The sequence below is a fragment of the Bombus bifarius genome, unplaced genomic scaffold (assembly GCF_011952205.1).
Source record: "Bombus bifarius isolate JDL3187 unplaced genomic scaffold, Bbif_JDL3187 scf7180000008028, whole genome shotgun sequence".
NCBI classification, from domain to species: domain Eukaryota; kingdom Metazoa; phylum Arthropoda; class Insecta; order Hymenoptera; family Apidae; genus Bombus; species Bombus bifarius.
Window position 1 is genome coordinate 506,010 of NW_022884400.1, and position 18,703 is coordinate 524,712.

Sequence of the window (18,703 nt, forward strand, 5' to 3'; positions counted from 1 at the left end):
CGCTCATTAACGTTGTTCCGCAGCGTTCACCGTCGAAATTACTTTCACGAATGACTGTAAAGCTCACTTGATCGAGTGTTCTGAAACAAAACACGTTAATTCACCAGACATGCACGCAATTAGCATATTTTAGCGGTAAACTGTATCGCCTGATAATATCCAATGTTGCCGAAGACGTTGCTCGGGCGCGAGGCGGAGTGTTTACGCGCGCAAATGAGAGCGAGTACGATTCGTTCTGTCTCTCTTTATCTCGTTCTTCGTTTAGTCTTTTTCTCGGCCTTGATCGCCTGGCCGCGGAGCAAGGACCGTGCAGAAAAAGGAAAGGAGTATATATACCAGGGAGAAGCGGCGAGGATGAAGTGAAATCTGACTTCCCCTCTGTTCCGTCCAGATACACGCGTGTGCCTGGCTAAACGACGCGAGACACGGCTGTACGAATCGTTCGTTTCGATTGGAAACTGAGATTGAGAAGCCTGCTTATGATTAATCCCATCGAGGATGCTAATCCTTTATGAGCTTGTTGAATTTTAAGAAGAACAAAACCTATCTGATTATCTTTTATGTTTAAATTTATTCGTATGTAATGTCTATAAAGTTACATAAAGAACTAACTTTGTTAAAAAAACTCTCCTATTTTGTATTTCTGATAGGAGATTAGATATCTGAACTTTAGCTATATAACGTTATGAAAATATAACTTGAGAATAATATACGAAGAAATTCAGCGGACAATGGAACACTTTGTAATATGTCTCTGATAAAAAAAAAAGTAATAAATAGTAGATGAAAGATGGTTTAACTTCTTGAATTTTATCCAATATGCAACAAGTGAGATTATGAAGTTGCATATAGATTGAAAAGGATTGCTATTGCAAAAGTACAATTGCATATGACGCTTCGAATTACCATTCATTGGAAGATTAAAATTCTGTTAAAGTAGTATCCATTTCGCACATAACGAAATGCGATAAAATTCTATGAATGTGGATAATGACGATGATATATTACAAGATACGTATTCTATGCGAAAGACGCAATCTCACGTGCCTGATAAAAGCTTCTATATTATGACACAATGTTTGTTAACGATTGCTCCTCTATCTTCTGCCTTTTTCAAGATAGAACCGTCAAATCAGGGGAATTGTTTACACGTAAATAAGATATCGTTTAAGGCTGAATGCGTACGAGCGACATTTTACCGCGCGATCCCGCTGTGACCATATGCCTGTCTTTATTGTTCTTAATAGGAAAACAAAGACACGACATATGGCCGTAGCGGCATCGCGCGATAAAATGTCGCTCGTGTGCATTCGACCTAATAGCACAACTACGTTATCTACTAACGTTTTTCATACTACCGATACAATGAGTGCAAAATGAAAAGAAATATGTTGAGAAAGATATCGCAAAAAATTCAATTACACCAACGACCATGTCCGAAAAACTTATTGATACACTACTGTTCGCCAAACGATCTTGTGCTTTGAAAAAAAATTGTGTAACTGTATGGAACGTGTTTTTACGACAGACACGATCAAATCAACGTTGCAGTAAAATAACTGACTTCGACTTCACGGTTCGGTTCACACCGCGCAACCATGTAGTAAATTATTATTACAAGGTGTAACATACGCTCTCGAGCAAAGGTAAGAAAGTAATTTACGCGACACATGAACGTTGGCCACGTGCCAACTCAATTACAGTTAAAAGTATGAAAAAAGAACTTCGATCACCGTTTCGACGCTCTTTTTCTGTTTGATTTATCATGAAACGAGTTTTCAATGCGTCCTCGAACCGAGAACGTTCCGCTTCAACCAGAATATGACTTAAACTTCGCGCCCTCTATTATGACAGCTACTTTCTCTGCTTGGAGATATTTCTCTAACGTTAAAAATGAAGATATTCTATATGGTGAAAGCTTTACAAACTAGCAGATGGCGCTATTAAGGAAGGAAACGTTGATACCGATCGACCCAAAATCATCGAGTCCCTTTTATGGAAAGTCAAGCGTCACCGATTGCGGAAGGTGAGACGACAGGTAAGAATGAAACAGCACGAAGAAACGTGACGGTGCATCAGGAAGATGGGAAATCATTAACCTTGCTTACTCGAGCCAACGGGTCGTGGAATTTGTATGCGTCATAGGATACGCGGGCATCTTCAGCGACGCTTAAAGAGACGCGAGAATTATAATGCATTGCCACACGTTCATCTTGCGGACACAGTGACAATGCATATGTCTTAGGCTACCGAAGATAATGGATCTACTGCGTCGGACCACACGACTCGACGCATAGCTGACGACTAAGATCAAAAACGCTTCGGAATAACGAATTAGAAAATTCCATCAATTCGCGTCATAAACAAAAAAATTCCTCCCTATTTCTGCATCACGTTATTACAATTACACGGATTACACAATTAATCGTTCGTGTTAATTTTCCAGTTGATGCATCAAAGTTATTCACAAAGGATTCGCCGATTATGTACTATTATGTACATAATATATACGTGTATTATTATGTACAATTATACAAGATTCATTTCATATTAATCTACGTATCGACATAAGAATTTCACTTAATGTAACCATTCATACGTCTAAATTGAATCACCTTATAATAGAACATACGTGCGACAATACAAATCCACGTGGTACACAGTGCTATAGCTATAGCATGTTCTAAATCATTGAATCATTCAAGGTCATCATCTCCATCTTACAACTTTCCCCCTCTTCGTCTTCAAATAGGTTTTTTTTTATTTATTTATTTATTTAAATTTTACAATTTTTCCAGTAGGATATTGGTAAAATATTATAGCGTTAAAATATTATAGTGGTATAATAATATAACATGCGGGTGGCTACCCCCAGCGGGGTACCATCTTCGTGTTTCCCTAATCCTTGAATGACCACCAAACTTCGAACACGCTATACTCACCGACATCAGCCGGCATAAAGAAAAAAGAAAAATCTCACCTTCCGTAAACTTCTTGGTAATGCCGAAACCAGCGGTAGGTCGTCGCCATCCCCTCCAATTATTACACAACGATTCCGGCTCGCTGCTCCAGCTGCACAGAGAATCCTCTTCGAAACGGTCAGAATCGTCGAAGGAGTAACGATCGGTCTCCTCCCATTCGATTATCTGAGGAGCACTCGATTGACCGGCGACATTATCCACGGCCACGGATACGGCGGAAGCAGCAGCCGGCTCTGTTCCCCGAGCACCGCCGCCAGATCCGCCGCCACCCCCGTTGCCGCTGTTGCTGCTACCATTTCCACCACCCCCTCCTCCGCCGCTTCCACTGCCTCCACCGCCACCGCCGCTACCACCCACCGCCACGGGAGACCGAGCCAGATTGCCTGCCAGTTTTAATTGTCGTACGAATCGGCACGCGCGACACTACGAGCCACTGCGCCCCCGAACGACCACCGTGCTCCGACGACGGCCCCACCGCGATCACGAAGCGACGACACCGCCGCCGTCTCTTACGAGCCGAGCCACCGTTCGACGTGTAAACCCTTCAACCCTGTGCCCCACGCGGATCGCCGCCTGCGGGAAAATAGTTATCTAGGTTATTCAGAGAGTTGACGTACGTTTCTTTTGTTTGGGATATCATGGATCGTATGTGTTGTCTTTCATTTATCAGGATTCGAATTCTGTTTTATTTCGACGCACTATAAACGAATGATTTTTGCATTTATAAGTAGGTAATTATATCGGCCAACTCGATTTGATTTGGTTTTATAAGTAGGTAATTACAGTAGGGAATTCGAACTTTGGATCTTTGGACCTGAATGGTTTAACTGGCTGAACTATTCAGTAATTGTCTACCTGTGCTTAATAGTGAATGAATAGCTCTATTTGTATCTATACAATGACCACTATTCCCCCTTACAATTAGACAATTTGCTTCTCTATTTGATAATACATATAAATATCTCTTATGATTATGTAAGCACATGTTTGAATAAGACAACTTTTGAAACATTACCATTTTCCAAATTCATTCATGCGATGTTACTAAATACATTTATTGCAATGAGAATTAATAAACAAAGTAACGTAGCATTACTCAAATCCCCCCCCTTTTGATTTTTGAATACAACGATATTCACTAACCTCAATATTAAAAGAAATAGTCTTTTTTCACATTGTCCAACAATATATGGAAACGAAAAAGAAAATAAACAACACATACAATGCCGTATTATCAATAAACAATCATAAAATAAGAACTGCAAAACTACGTCACACATGCAACAGGAATAATGAACATTCAATTTGGATGGGACATAAAGAAGAGAATCTTGTGTACATATAGAAAAAAATTTTGTTTAAGAAGAGTCAGACAATATTTCGCGGATGATACTTTTAGTTTATATGTTCGCCAGGCTTTTCATGACTGGACACCTATGAAATTTGTTAATTGAACTCTGATTTGTCCGGCATGGTAGGATAATTGGTAAATCCGGGCGTACGCCCCTAACCACCGTTTTACCACCGTCAACACGGAGTCTGATACTTCCCTTCTATTAGCCCTCTCTGCCATCACCGACAGCTATAACAGCAACGGTCGCTACTTTTAATTGTTCCACCAATCGGTGTACAAGCAACATTATAATACTTCGTACCCTACATAGTAATACATACTTACTAATGGACGTTTATTGTTTCAAAAGAATTGAATTATTTTGCTCTATTTTATACTAATTTGACATTTAACGTCATAAATAAAAATTGATATTTAAAAATAGAGAAATATTTAACATTGTAATAATTAAATAATTTTTACATTGATATATTTAAATAATCGTTGTCTCTTATTATTCTTGTCCAATTTCCAATCGTTTAGATAAAGAAAACGATCGACGTCGTTCGAAAGATCATTTAATATGCTAATGGTAATGAGATTAGTCTGTTAAAAACAGTCGATCACATTTTCAAATACTTTTGTTCTTTGTCGCTGTCATGTTTTATCCGTGATGCAGAAGAAGGTCACCTTTCACTTTCCAATTCTGTTATTCGGTTTTGCTTATTTTCCGTAAATAAATTTAAACCGAAGTCTAGCATACCGCCGGAAGTTAACCCCCTTAACATTCGAATTAAAACGGATATTTAGTATGAATAATTGAATATGTCTCCCGAATCGTGTCTTCCGTGAGTAAGGTGCAACACCGACTGTAGCGCGTCGATCATGTAAACGCGTAAATAATCACCGAAGCACTGCGCGGAAAAAAACTTTTCTCTTTATAAACACTCTTGTTTGTGCACGTGTATTAGAGCGACAATACCATAAAACAGATATTACACTCGTGACATTGGAATCACACAGATCGATTAAATCTGACTATTATTCGAAATTAACAAGTCCTCACCAAAACATGGGAAACATTAAAAAAGACATCGAATATACGTTACTGTGGTTATTCGAAAACATTAAATTGCTTAAAACGCTGAGTAAAACAGAAACAGCTGATTTACGTCACTTCAATGTTTGAAGAAGCGTATTGATTTTTCGTATATTAAAGTATCATTTTCATATTTTGGATAATTTCGCGCCAGTCCTAAATGCGAACGAAAAAAAACAAGCAAAAAGAAAGAATGTTAGAACGTCGATACATATGTATGTATATAGTCTACCGTAAACAATTAAGAAAGAAGAAATGTCCGATTTGTCAGCAAAGAATGTATAGCCTGTGGCGAATGTCAAACGAGCGGCCGTAAGATTAAGGTTAGAAAGGATTAGGTTAGGTTGAGCTTGCGTACAGAAGAAAGGGCAAAGAAAATTCGAAAGAGGGACACAAACGTATCAGTGACGCGACAGACGGAGGCATAAGGACCTTGGCGGGTCGACAGACCCACGTCAAGAACGTGCGACGACCCCGACCCCGCATAGAGGAGCAGTCCCTCTCCTTTCATACATCTACTACCCCGTATGTCTCACTCTTCCACCTTTCACACCTTTTGTACACATGGATTTCTAACCCTTTTCCTGCTTACCTCACCCTCTCTAACAAGTTTAACGTTCGGTCACTGGTGCACTTCACACCCCTCTTTCCTTCTTCTACTACTACTACTACTATTGCTACTGCTACTAGCACCACCGAACGAACAGTACGGTACCAGAACAAAATGAGGAATAGTACATAAACATGTATATAAGTATGTATATATATGTACATATATGTATATATATGTATATATATACTTTATGTATAGACACATACACACATAAAACAGTGCACTCGACAACAGAGTAGGACAGCTGAGCCACCACTGCCCCACCAGTTTTATGTAAGAGACATCTTGCACCGTGTCCGCGGTACCTTCCGCGAAGGTTAAGCCCGATACGGGCACACGAATAATCGCAGTAATTTACGTTAGAATTGCGCACTACACCACTGCACTAGACCAAAACTTCAGCTAGGCTACCCCATCGACGACAACAACAAATATGGCGAGCGAACCTCCTCCTGCGCCTCGCTGCAACGACTGCCGACTGTCCGCTAGGTGGCGATCAAAACGCCGCCCCAACGACCCCTACCCGTTTCACAGCTTCGGTCATACTCGGGCTATCTCGGATTTTGCTCCGATTATTTCGCGGCATTTTCAAATACGAAATATATACCTCGTTGTGAACATATTTTTAAGTGTATATACATGGAGAATCGAATTAAATCATGTGAAAGAAGTTATGTATGATGTCACTTTATATTATTTGCTATTGCAATCACGCTATTGAATAATGTAGTTATTATGGTTATCAATAGAAATGTTTACAATGTATCTAACTATTATAATCGTAATAATGTTATTATAATATAATGTCTTGTATCAAATAAAGTTTATATTCTTTATTTATGCTCCTTTTATGTATTGTTTCTTCCTTTATCTCCTATATATTTTCGTCAAATTTGCAATCATTGCTATCGAATTGAATACGAATTTACATAGTCAAACCAGGTGAAGCACATCTAATCTTAGATTATCCCAAGTATCTAGTGACATTTTTATCCAATCATAATTCTTGAATTGTGCAGGAAATTTCGCGGGCTTTTATATACTGTTTATGATTTTAACGTATGTGAATATTTATGATCTCTGGTAATTATATTTGAACAATTACATATTCTGACAAGCAAAGTGTGCGATGATATATGATATTTAAATCATTACTTGTCATTGTATTACATCCCTCTGAAGCATATGATTTAATAACATTATTTGTTATATCAAAGGTGGTATATGAAATAAAGTTGAGATAATTTAAGGATAATTTAAGTGAAATAAAATTCAGATAATTTAAAATAAAAGCATTTAATATACAAAATGTCATCGAATAAAGGCCACGAATCAAAAAAAAATCCAAATGATACAATGAAAATTTTAATTGCAACCGATATTCATCTAGGCTTTGAATATAACAAGAAAAGAGGTTGGTTTTTGTAACTTATTATCTCTATTATTGAAATAAAGTACAATTTATGATATAATATTCATATTTGATATTCACTGATTAATGTAAGGGCAAGAAACAGAAGATAGTATCACAACGTTTGAAGAAATTCTGCAATATGGAATAAAATATAACGTAGACTTTATACTTCTTGGTGGAGATTTATTTCATGATGCCAAACCATCGCAGACTGTAATGATAAAATGTATGGAACTATTAAGGAAATACTGTTTAGGAAATAGGTAAATAAAAGTTATTCTGCCATATTTTTTACATGTATTAATCAAAATATTATTTCTTAGGGAAATTAACATTCAATTCTTAAGTGATCCAGAAATTGTATTTCGTCACTGTGCATATAAAGTTGTGAACTATGAAGATCCAAATATAAATATTAGTATGCCAGTATTTTCTATTCATGGAAATCATGATGATCCAAGTAAGACATATAATATTTATCCTAAATACAATTATAACATTCTTTCAACTTATTTCTTATTGTCAATAAAATAATAGGCTTTGGAGCTGTTGGATCAATGGATTTATTATCAGTATCTGGTTTAGTAAATTATTTTGGGAAATCGACAGACCTTACTAAACTAACCATTGCTCCTATAGTTATAAAAAAGGGTGAAACCCATGTTGCACTGTATGGGTTAAGTTATATGAATGATCAAAGATTATCTCGACTATTAAAAGATTTTAAAGTAAAATTATAAGGAAATTTATTTATTTGATATACATGTTTTTTATATATTTGTATTAACAAGTATACATTTTTTATAGCTCGATATGTTACGTCCAATGGAGCCTGAAGATTGTTTCAATATATTTGTTATACATCAGAATCGCTCACCATGGAGTGAGCATGGATATGTTCCACAAGGCAAATTACCAGAGTTTATTAATCTTGTTATATGGGGTCATGAACATGAATGCCGTATTACTCCAGAACATATCCCTGAAACTACATACTATGTTTCACAACCAGGTATACAATAATTTTTTTATATTGCTTAAATTATAATGCAAAGATTACGTACAAAGGTTCTATATATCTATATATCCAACATTGAAATTACAGGAAGTTCTATTGCTACCTCCCTATGTGAAGGTGAAGCAAAACCCAAACACATTGGTATTTTGAGTGTGAATAAAATGGATTTTAAATTACAAAGTATAAAACTGCAGACTGTTAGACCATTTATTTTTGACAATCTAATTATTCAAGATCAAGATATACCAATACAAAATAATGAGCCACGCTCTGCATCTGTATACAATTTTGTTGATAATTACATAGAAAATGAACTCATACCCAAAGCCAGCATGCAGCTGTCTGGTCATCCCAAACAACCTATTTTGCCTTTGTTGCGTCTAAGAATATTTTACAGTTCTGAGGACGAAATCTTCGATCAAAATAAGTAACATTTAATTTTATTTATATTTTTTAATTAATTTAACACAGGGATAAACATATTTAATATGAAATATGTTTCAGATTGGTACAAAAATATTGTGATGAGGTTGCTAATCCCATGGATATGATTGTATTTCGCAAAAAAAGAGTTGTTAGTAAGAACGCAAAGACAAATTTGACAGACTTTGGTGATGAATTCGAAGAAATGGCACAAATTCTCTGTTATGAGGCAAATAAGGGTCTAAAATCATTATTGTTATATTAATTAATATTCTTCAAATATAAAGAGCTCTTTTTTTTGTTAGGATGAAAAAGATTGGAACAAAACTGTACAAGGAGGTATAAAGAAACACTTCAGTTTAGAAGAAAATAGAGATAAATTAACGGTATTAACCGTTAATGGTTTAAACGAAGCATTAAATCGATTTGTTAATGCAGGAGATATAGACGCTTTTAAAGATATTGTGAATCATCAAATAAAGAAAACTATTGCTCATTTGGAAACTTGTGAGGTTGATACTGTTGAAAGTATTTGTAATGAAATTAGGAATTTTAGAAATAACCGAATGCAGGAAGAAGAAGAAACCACTGAGGTATATTTAAATTAGGAAAATTACTGTGATAATATTAACTTATTGCTAAAGTTTAAACTTATGTAGCTTACAGTTTTGTATACAATAAATTTATTATTTTCACAGAAAGGTTTTGAAATTAATGCAAATAAAGATATTAATATCAGTGATGAAGATGAAGACAGAAATACGATGCCTACAACTAAAGGAAGTAGAGGACGCGGACATGGACGTGGACGTGGAAAAGCTAGTACAATTTCAACTACACATTTGTCTGCAAAGCTAGGAAAGAAGATGGTAAATTGTGAAGATTTTTTAAACTAATAATTTTATATATTATAATTATTTATTATATTTTTTATACATCGTTAATAATTATTGTATATTTCTTGTCGTTAGGATCAAAATATTCGACAAAATTATATGAAATCATTAGATACAACTAAGAAGAATAAGCCTAAAGAAATCATTATAGACGATTCTGATTGAAATATAAATTATTAAAACTGATTCTTGAAAAAGATTGTATTTTACTTTATATTAAAATAAATTATTTTTTATATTTATTAGACGTTTACGATAATTACTTATCCTTGAAAATATTTTTATATTTCTATTTTATTATTATGATTTACATTTCGATATTCGATACTATCGAAACTCAACTCGCTCACTAGGCACCGGAAGTTACTTTCCTTTAGACTTCCAACGTTGGTCGTGTTAGACAAGCGAATTTTAGTGAGTTCAATTTAAAGGTATTTTTCCCCGAAAACTTGTCGCTCTTCAAAAAATAACATCTTAAATATATCAAGTAAACATATTCGAATAAATTGTGCTTAAATTATTTTCTTATTATTCATTTAACGTTAAGATGCTAGTGGCTGAATTTTAATTCATGAGGTTCTTGTATACTTGTTCTGAATCTCTGTCAAGACATAACCTCGTAAAATCTAAATTGTGTAAATTAAATAATTTTAAGATCTTAAATCATTACATTTTGGAATATTGTAATATTGTAACAGAATATATTTATAAAGAGATATAATATTTTATGTAGAAATGCCACCAAAAAGAGGAAAGGTACAAAAGGAAGAGGTCCAAGTATCTCTTGGACCACAACTTCGTGAAGGTGAAGTTGTTTTCGGCGTTGCTCACATTTTTGCGAGCTTTAACGATACTTTCGTTCATGTAACTGATCTTTCTGGAAGGTATATTTAACGAAAAATTTTAAACTTATTAAATAATTCAATGTTTCGTACGTAAAAATTAATACATTTTTCTATAGGGAAACTATTGCAAGAGTTACTGGTGGAATGAAAGTTAAAGCAGACCGTGATGAAGCTTCTCCATACGCTGCTATGCTTGCTGCTCAGGTAAAAAAATGTTGTATTGGTGTATCTCAAATATATCCACATTCAGGCAGCTCCTAGATGGTATTGTTTAATCGTAGGAGCGTTCATGTTTGTGGTAAATCAAATTTCTTTCTTTGTATGGAAGTGTGCTTGCATAAATCACTTCTTTACCTGGGAGGATACATTTTATACAAAAACATGTTTATAATTATATGTAATAAATAATAAATTTTAACATTATGAAACTAAAAAATACTTTTGTCTTTAATAGGATGTAGCAGAGAAATGCAAATCCCTTGGGATTACAGCACTTCACATTAAATTGAGAGCAACTGGAGGTAACAAAACAAAAACCCCTGGTCCAGGTGCACAATCTGCCTTGCGTGCACTTGCACGTTCTAGTATGAAAATTGGCAGAATTGAGGATGTCACGCCAATTCCATCTGACTCTACACGTAGAAAGGGTGGTCGTCGCGGAAGAAGATTATAAATTATGTTTCTATGTGTGGTTGATTGACTTTCAAAAATAAAAATTTAAAAAATGTGCTGTGTTATGTTTTTATATTCTTATCTATACACATGATAGTAAAATTTTACATAATACACAAATTATATAATATTAATTAGTATCAAATGCAGTGCTTGTATACTACTCTTTTAATACATTTTTGTATAAATTTGTAATGTAAGGAATCCTGTATTAAAATCATACATCCTGAATTTTCTTAACTTTCATGTGAAAAAAAGATTATATTTATTAGTAACCACACATTATAAACTAAATATAAATTAACATTTAAATAATAAGTGATACATATAGAATATGTGCAGCTTAAGTTAATCATTGAAGTTTAATATTTATGACAGTAATAAGCATTAAGCACTTCCAACGATATTGCCTACAGTAAGATAAAGTTTAACTTTGAGATCTAATTTTTGAGGCGCTTTATGTTCCAATGTAGTAATAGTATTCACATATCTATACTGCATAACAAAGCCAATTATAATTGGTTGACCATCACTCTCTTGTATATTTTCATGTGGAGTTACATGTAATTTTATTACAGCTTTATTACCTTTTCGCCAAATCACAAACCTTTAATAAAAAAAAAATTAGATTTTTAACATATAGTAAAACATGGTCCTAATTAAATTTATTGAAAAGTAAAAGTAAAATTATATATACTTAGGATCATCTTGAAAATTATGCGTATCACCGGTATCGTCATATTCAGCAGCATCATCCCTACGAGGCAAAATCAGAGGACTGTGAGGAAGTACTAAATCTGCATTTGCAGTAATTTTTATAGGTTTTGTTTCCTCTGCTACAGGCACTTGTCGTACAATAGAAGGTAATAAATTTGGGGATTCAGATCCCTAAAATTATAGCAATATTAGAAACAGCATAATTTAGGAAATAGCAGGCCTACCTGGCCCTTTACCTGTTGTGTATTATCCTGTTTAACTTCCTCCTTCTCATCCACAACTGTCAAAGTAGGTGTCATTGGTGTATCCAAAGATAATAGTACCACCTGAGTTTGATGTTGAGTTGGATTGCAAAACTTTAAGAGCAATTCACTTGATTTACCGGGACGGAGAGGTTCGCAAGTAACGATCCTCACTTCCGGAACGTGATAACTACAGCATAAATACATATTAATATCAAAAGGAGAATAATTTATAAAATATAAACTTACAATGCAGCAAGTTGAATCTTAAACTTTGCAGAATGTGAACAAAAATCCGGTTTACAAAGATTATGTTCGCAAACTCGACATCGTTGCGATCTTCTAACTAGCAATTGTCTATGCTGTGGACGTAATTCATTTACATTTTCTGTTTGTACATCTGGTTGTTGCAATCGCTGTTCCAATGTAGTAACTATATTCAAAAATTTTGTTTTTTAATTTTTGAAATAAAAGATTTCATTTGATGACTCTGATACAAGTAAATGCTTACTCTTAGTTATTTCGACTGGTTTTGTAAAAATATCTGTTGGCAATTCCTCTACTTCTACATTGGCAACAGCTGGAGGTGGTTGATCAGTTGATTCAGTAGCAGGCTTTGTAGGATGTCCTATACGTTTACGAACCATAGCAGATGTTATTCTGAACATAGCCTAAAATGAAAATAAAGATAAAGCATATATATTCTTTAAATCAGAACATGCCTCCTAAAATGAGTAATTTTTTGAACCCATTACAATTTGCATATAAGGATGCTTTGGTCGAAATTTCTTTTTTTCAGATTGTTGTTTTTCTATAGAAGCCAGTATTTTATGATAATCAATCAAAGTATTAATCCGGTTCATATGAGGATTTTCTTGTTCAGGCCAACCTCCAGTAGCTGGTCAAGACAATGTAAAATTATTGTTTTATTATTAAAAAATATTTTAATATTACAAGACAATAATATAATAAGTATTTTGAATAAACATACCCACAGACTGATCTGGAATACCAGCATCTCTGGAAGTCCATCGACATAGTGAACAGGATAGATAATAAACTTTCTTTGGTGTTGTTTTAATATCTTTGGAATCTTCACCTTCAACAGGTACTACTCTTAAAGGTGCATGTCCAGCTCTCGTGGATAATGTTTGAAAACAGCATGGACATTTGAAACAATTTGAACATCTGTCAACATATTCATAAAATACTACAAGGTGCAATTGATTGTATATTTAGAGATGTACATTTTCCTAAAGCTTACTTATTCTTTTTAAGGCGAACTTCTGATGATGGCAAATTTTCCATACAATTGGGACAATAATGTGAATCAACCTATTAACAAAAATAAAAATTTAATACTCAAACTGAAGACAATCTTATAAGAAGTGATCAGATTATATTCATAATCCATAATTAGATAATATTTAAATAAAATTTAAAAGATATATATGTATACCTCTTGACAGACACAATATCCGCAACGGATCTTCGAGCAATGTCTACAAAAGTAAATCTTTGAAATCGGTTTTAGAGAGCCACAGTTACATACATAACGCACATAATCGGGTTGATTTAAATACGACATGATTTATTGTAGATTTTGATCTTATTTAGAAAAAGAAAACGACAGTTCTACTTGTCATAAAATAACACATCCTTCAACCTACATTTCATCTTTACTTCGAACCATCTTTAATCGTATGTATAGTGTAGCAACCATAGCAAACTGCTAAGCTAAAATTAAAAAATCCCCATATCGAATGAAACTTTTAATAATTCTTGTTTCTATAATATCCTATTCGTTTCCAAATTATGTTATAATTTATAAATATTATGTTTCTTACTATCAATTAGTGCATTAAAATGTGTAATGCATTAACTATAGAAGTGTTTAGCATAAAATAAACTAGTTCTAAAGTTATTAACAAGTAGCAGAAATTTCGTCTCTGTAAGTAGTAATAATACAGTTTTGCACTTGCAGTTAATACCAAGATCAGTCTAAGCGGTAATAACTCTAAAATACATAAGAGTATACAAAGTAATGTGAATACTTCTGGTTATTGTCTAAAAAATAAAACTATTCTTTAAATAAGTCATTAATACACATTGAGATATTTAACTTCAATTTTCTTTTGTATATTTAGTATCCAAACACAGTTAATGATGCTTTCACAAAAGTTATTACAAAATAGTAAAATTCTAAGTTTAAAGAGCAATTATATATTAAAGAGATATTTAAAGGAAGCAGTTGAACTTCCTCCAAATTATCAAGAAACCAAACTTCAGCCACTTCCAGAACAGAAACCTGAAAGAATATCATTTCTAAGGGCTTTAATTACAGGAGAAATTGATAGTGATGTTTTCATGTATCCTGAACAAATATCTCCTAGATATGAAGATTACTTTACCTGGATAAAACCAATTGAAAGTTATATATCACATTGTACTAATAAAAATGTGGGTAAAAACGAGATGTTGGACCACCTTAGAGAACTTGGTGTGTTTCGGACACATATTGGAGAAAAATATTTTGGTTTAAGTTTATCAAAAACAGAATCATTGAAACTAGTAGAGCTACTCAGTAATTTTCCTTGGTTGGGTACATATATGATAAAGAATCATATTCTACCAATTGAAATAATTGATAAATATGGATCAAATAGTCAAAAGCTTGAATATTATCCAAAAATTATGAGTGGTGACATAATTCCTACAGTATGTGTACATGAAGGTGACTATGGTTCAAATATTGGTAATATTGAAACTTATGCAATGCAACATACAGATGATTCATGGTTATTAAATGGTAAAAAATCATTTGTTGTGAATGGAATAAATTCAAATCTATTTTTAGTTTTTGCAAAACATATAGCACGTAATACAGGGAAAAGCAAACCAACTTCATTCTCTTTATTCTTAGTTGAAAAAGATTTTGGAAATGTTTCTTGTACAAATGTATATGATACAATTGGTAGACACGAAACACCTACTTGTACAATTAGCTTTGAAGATACAATAGTACCTAATAAAAATATTATAGGTACACCTGGTGATGCATTAGATGTATTAATGGAATATATGAAACCTGGACGACAAAATATATCTGGCCAAGCAATTAGTATTTTACGAAACTTTTTAAATCAATTAATACCAGATATTATACACAAGAAACACTTTGATAGAGATTTGTATAAATTTGATGTAGTAAAAAGAATTTTAGGTGAAATATCATTTTGCTTATATACTATGGAAAGTATGGCATATCTTACAACTGGAATGATAGATGACTATAAGAATATGAATGCTGATGTGGAGGAAGCTATTATTGAAACATATTGTGCAAATAATTGTTTGAAATGTATTCAATCAGGATTACAATTAGTGGGTGCACGAAGTTATATGAAGAATCAATCATATATAGAAGCATTTCATGATGCTATGGCTTTAACAACAATGGATATAAACAACTTGGATGCCAATACATTTGCATCAGCATCTGTCATACAATTTTTAGGACAAACAGTGTCTGGGCATATATATAAGAAAAGAAATAGTTTTCAATTTCCTTTTTATAATATGTTTGATAAGATGTTTGATAGATACATGATAAAATTAAATGCTGGGGAATACTTTCACCCAACATTCAAATATGCGGTTGCATATATGGAAGATGCTATAAACAGACTTAAAGATGCTATTTTAATATTATTTGAAGAGGAGGGGACAAACATTATAGAACGATATACAGATCTGCAGAGAATAACTACTATGTTAACTGAAATATATGCAACATATGCTAATCTGACACGTGCATCAAGATCATATTGCATTGGTGCTAGAAATTCAGATCTTGAGAAAGATTTGGCAATTAAAATGGCATTTGTATCACATATAAAAATATGTGAAATTCAATCACAAATAAACAACACTTCATTATTTAATGGTGATAAATTGTATTCAGATGCAATGGATCTTGTGTATGAGCAACGTAAATATTCATTAGCACATCCTTTAACTAAGACATTCTAAGCATTTAATTGATATAGCTATTGCAATTTTGTAGTAATCAAATTTATTTTCGATGTATATTGTGAAAAATAATTTCTCAAATTTTAAATAGTAGATAAATAAGAAAACATATTTTGATTAACGATTATGTATTTATATCTAAGTAGCAGTGTATAATAATTCTCCTTACATTACATTAAATTTAAAAGCAAAATAATGTCTCTTTTTCATGACTACCCTAACACAACATTTTAGAGAGGTATTTTCAATCAATCTTATATTATAGGAATTAGAATTTTATTTTTATACGTCATTACTACGAATTCTAATGTATACGCAAAAAGGTGGACGGTATTTTTCTACGAAAAAATACAACTATAGTTCTAAAATTGGAAGTTCAAAATTCTATTAAATTTATTTTAATTATAGTATCACTATAATTTTTCTGCTTGAACAATAACATGTTCTTCCCTGTATAAATCCTTCGGAGACCAACAACTTCTTACACAAGTATATATTAAAACAGTTCCAAATTCAATTTGAAAATTTTTTTCAACTCGTGGTTGAAGTGTTAATTTGGAAATCAATGTAGGCAAAATTTGAACTTCAAATGTCATTTCACCTCCGCAATGTCGGCATTTCCCAACGCATCCACTGATAGGATATAATAATAATGGTGCAGAGTTATCTCGGGAATATCTAAAATACAGAAGACCACAAAAGATTTAATCTCAATATAATACGTAATTAACATTTAAAATATTATTTATGTTTTTACCGTAAAAGTTGACCAGGATTCTTTTGTATTTGAGATATGAAATTATGAAACATTTCATCTCCATGCATTGGAGTGCCTTTTTCATATTTTTCTGTGTCTGTTTCTATAGTTTTACCTTCATCTATGTCTGCTCCAGCTTTTGACGATAAATCTGGATTTCTGTATTGGTATTCTAATAGTAAATCACGTACATGTTGTGGCACATCTGGACTGCAATCTTCTTCTTCTTCGACGGAAAGAAATATTTCAACAAACGATAATTTTGTATCTGTGTTTGATTCTACTTGAATAGGAAATGGAGTTACTTCTTGTAATAAACTAATTAGATCACATTGAGGCTGAATTGGAGTATCGATACAAACAACTTCGCTTTCTTCTCCATCAATTTCAGCAGATGCTTGAGGAGAATCTAATCTACCTACAGCACCTACTCCAACTGGAGATTCTATACTTGCTGGACTAAAATGAATTACATTTGTACAATGAATAGATAAATTTTTATAAACATCAAAGTTCTCTAGCAATTTTTGTTTTTTTTAATACATACATTTCATACATACCTATTTGCATTAGGATCATCAACATGTAATGCAGAAAGTTCTTCTCTTATATTTTCATCTATTTCTTTTTGCAAGGAAAAATGAAAATCTGTTAGATTATTTGGCAATAGATTATTTCCATTTTGTTCAGAATTGTCATTTAAGTTATCACCCCAATCATCTGCATCTGATAACCATGATGTTGTAGATGGTATTACTATGCTACTACTATCTAAAACATTTGGTTTCCATTCATCCTCTGATACTTGAACTCTCAAACAAGTCCAACTCTCATTTTGATTCCAACAATTTGGATTTATGCATGTGAAAATATAAAGCGTTCGATGATATTTAGAGTTATCTAATGGAACATATAACTGAAGAGCCAGGAGCTGATACAGTCTGCACAGTCTACATTGTGGTAATGACAGTATATTTTTTTCATAGCAGTTCTATAAATAAAAACAACATGTTTAATTTAATTTATAATAATAATATTAAATACAATGTATAGCTTAAGGATTAATTCAAAAGTAATTAATATTATATTATTTATCGATTTAAACTGCACAATAAATACACAACATTATTCAATTATAAAAAGAAAAGAAAAAATGAAGAGAGTTCGGAGAGATTTGAAGAAGTTAAATCTGATTTAAAAAAGAAAATCACTTACTGGAAATCCACCGATCTTATTTGTCATAAAATTAATATTTGGACGATGTTTATCAGTGACATATTCGTCTTCGTATCCCAAGTACACTTTTGTCCGGTTATCACAAGCCATTAAGTTTGATTAAAATTATATTTCTTCATTGGAAGACTTCGTAATAGAATAGAGAATATTTTAATTCTCAATTTGCGGTTGTATTCAACACTGGACAGCTGACATGTATCAGTATCGGTTCACGCGTGCGCTCTTAACAGTATCCTACGGCTCTCTTATCGATTTTTGAATACTTTATGTACAAGTAAATATTACATAAAAAAAGTCATATTTTAGTTACATAGTTTTACATTTTAACAAGCCTAACATAATAACAGTATCACGAATTGTTTTAATTAAAGAGAACAAGCTAACCAACTACTAGCATAATTGAAACAATATATCTAAAGAGCATC

General features: G+C 32.9%; 6 protein-coding genes across 8 annotated transcripts in view; 3 read left to right on the top strand and 3 right to left on the bottom strand.

Moving 5' to 3' along the window:
• LOC117207394 (zinc finger SWIM domain-containing protein 8) overlaps positions 1–3,399 on the bottom strand; it is a 106,280-nt gene extending 102,881 nt beyond the window's left edge. Inside the window, exon 1 of the mRNA XM_033447575.1 lies at positions 2,981–3,399. The gene's annotated coding sequence lies outside the window, so the exon portion shown is untranslated. The remainder of the gene's footprint in view (positions 1–2,980) is intronic.
• A 3,645-nt stretch (positions 3,400–7,044) lies between these two features.
• Positions 7,045–9,979, top strand: LOC117207381 (double-strand break repair protein MRE11). Its single transcript, XM_033447554.1, has 10 exons — positions 7,045–7,440; positions 7,532–7,703; positions 7,764–7,900; positions 7,978–8,168; positions 8,248–8,452; positions 8,546–8,885; positions 8,963–9,110; positions 9,187–9,474; positions 9,580–9,750; positions 9,853–9,979. Exons 1-10 carry the CDS (start codon positions 7,335–7,337, stop codon positions 9,940–9,942), a joined length of 1,848 nt encoding a protein of 615 aa, XP_033303445.1. The 5' UTR covers positions 7,045–7,334; the 3' UTR covers positions 9,943–9,979.
• Positions 9,980–10,089: 110 nt separating this feature from the next.
• Positions 10,090–11,350, top strand: LOC117207379 (40S ribosomal protein S14a). Of its 2 annotated transcripts, none has more exons than XM_033447552.1 (4): positions 10,090–10,191; positions 10,511–10,661; positions 10,739–10,826; positions 11,077–11,350. In XM_033447552.1, the coding sequence occupies exons 2-4, from the start codon at positions 10,513–10,515 to the stop codon at positions 11,293–11,295; spliced, it is 456 nt and encodes a 151-aa protein (XP_033303443.1). In that variant the 5' UTR covers positions 10,090–10,191; positions 10,511–10,512; the 3' UTR covers positions 11,296–11,350. The 2 variants fall into 2 exon arrangements, with proteins under 2 accessions (XP_033303443.1, XP_033303442.1); XM_033447551.1 differs by having other exon boundaries at positions 10,117–10,208.
• A 171-nt stretch (positions 11,351–11,521) lies between these two features.
• Positions 11,522–13,981, bottom strand: LOC117207371 (dynactin subunit 4). 2 transcript variants are annotated; one of them, XM_033447532.1, is made up of 9 exons: positions 13,713–13,981; positions 13,518–13,588; positions 13,245–13,441; positions 13,009–13,151; positions 12,765–12,924; positions 12,503–12,686; positions 12,236–12,443; positions 11,992–12,182; positions 11,522–11,901 (listed from the first exon to the last, which is right to left on the bottom strand). In XM_033447532.1, the coding sequence occupies exons 1-9, from the start codon at positions 13,839–13,841 to the stop codon at positions 11,682–11,684; spliced, it is 1,503 nt and encodes a 500-aa protein (XP_033303423.1). In that variant the 5' UTR covers positions 13,842–13,981; the 3' UTR covers positions 11,522–11,681. The 2 variants fall into 2 exon arrangements, with proteins under 2 accessions (XP_033303423.1, XP_033303425.1); XM_033447534.1 differs by having other exon boundaries at positions 12,248–12,443; positions 13,713–13,980.
• Positions 13,982–14,064: 83 nt separating this feature from the next.
• On the top strand, positions 14,065–16,478 carry LOC117207370 (complex I assembly factor ACAD9, mitochondrial). The gene is made up of 2 exons (XM_033447531.1): positions 14,065–14,204; positions 14,401–16,478. The coding sequence occupies exon 2, from the start codon at positions 14,417–14,419 to the stop codon at positions 16,283–16,285; it is 1,869 nt and encodes a 622-aa protein (XP_033303422.1). The 5' UTR covers positions 14,065–14,204; positions 14,401–14,416; the 3' UTR covers positions 16,286–16,478.
• On the bottom strand, positions 16,397–18,690 carry LOC117207372 (programmed cell death protein 2-like). The gene is made up of 4 exons (XM_033447535.1): positions 18,258–18,690; positions 17,603–18,033; positions 17,043–17,501; positions 16,397–16,963 (listed from the first exon to the last, which is right to left on the bottom strand). Exons 1-4 carry the CDS (start codon positions 18,366–18,368, stop codon positions 16,699–16,701), a joined length of 1,266 nt encoding a protein of 421 aa, XP_033303426.1. The 5' UTR covers positions 18,369–18,690; the 3' UTR covers positions 16,397–16,698.
• Between the last annotated feature and the right edge of the window lie 13 nt (positions 18,691–18,703).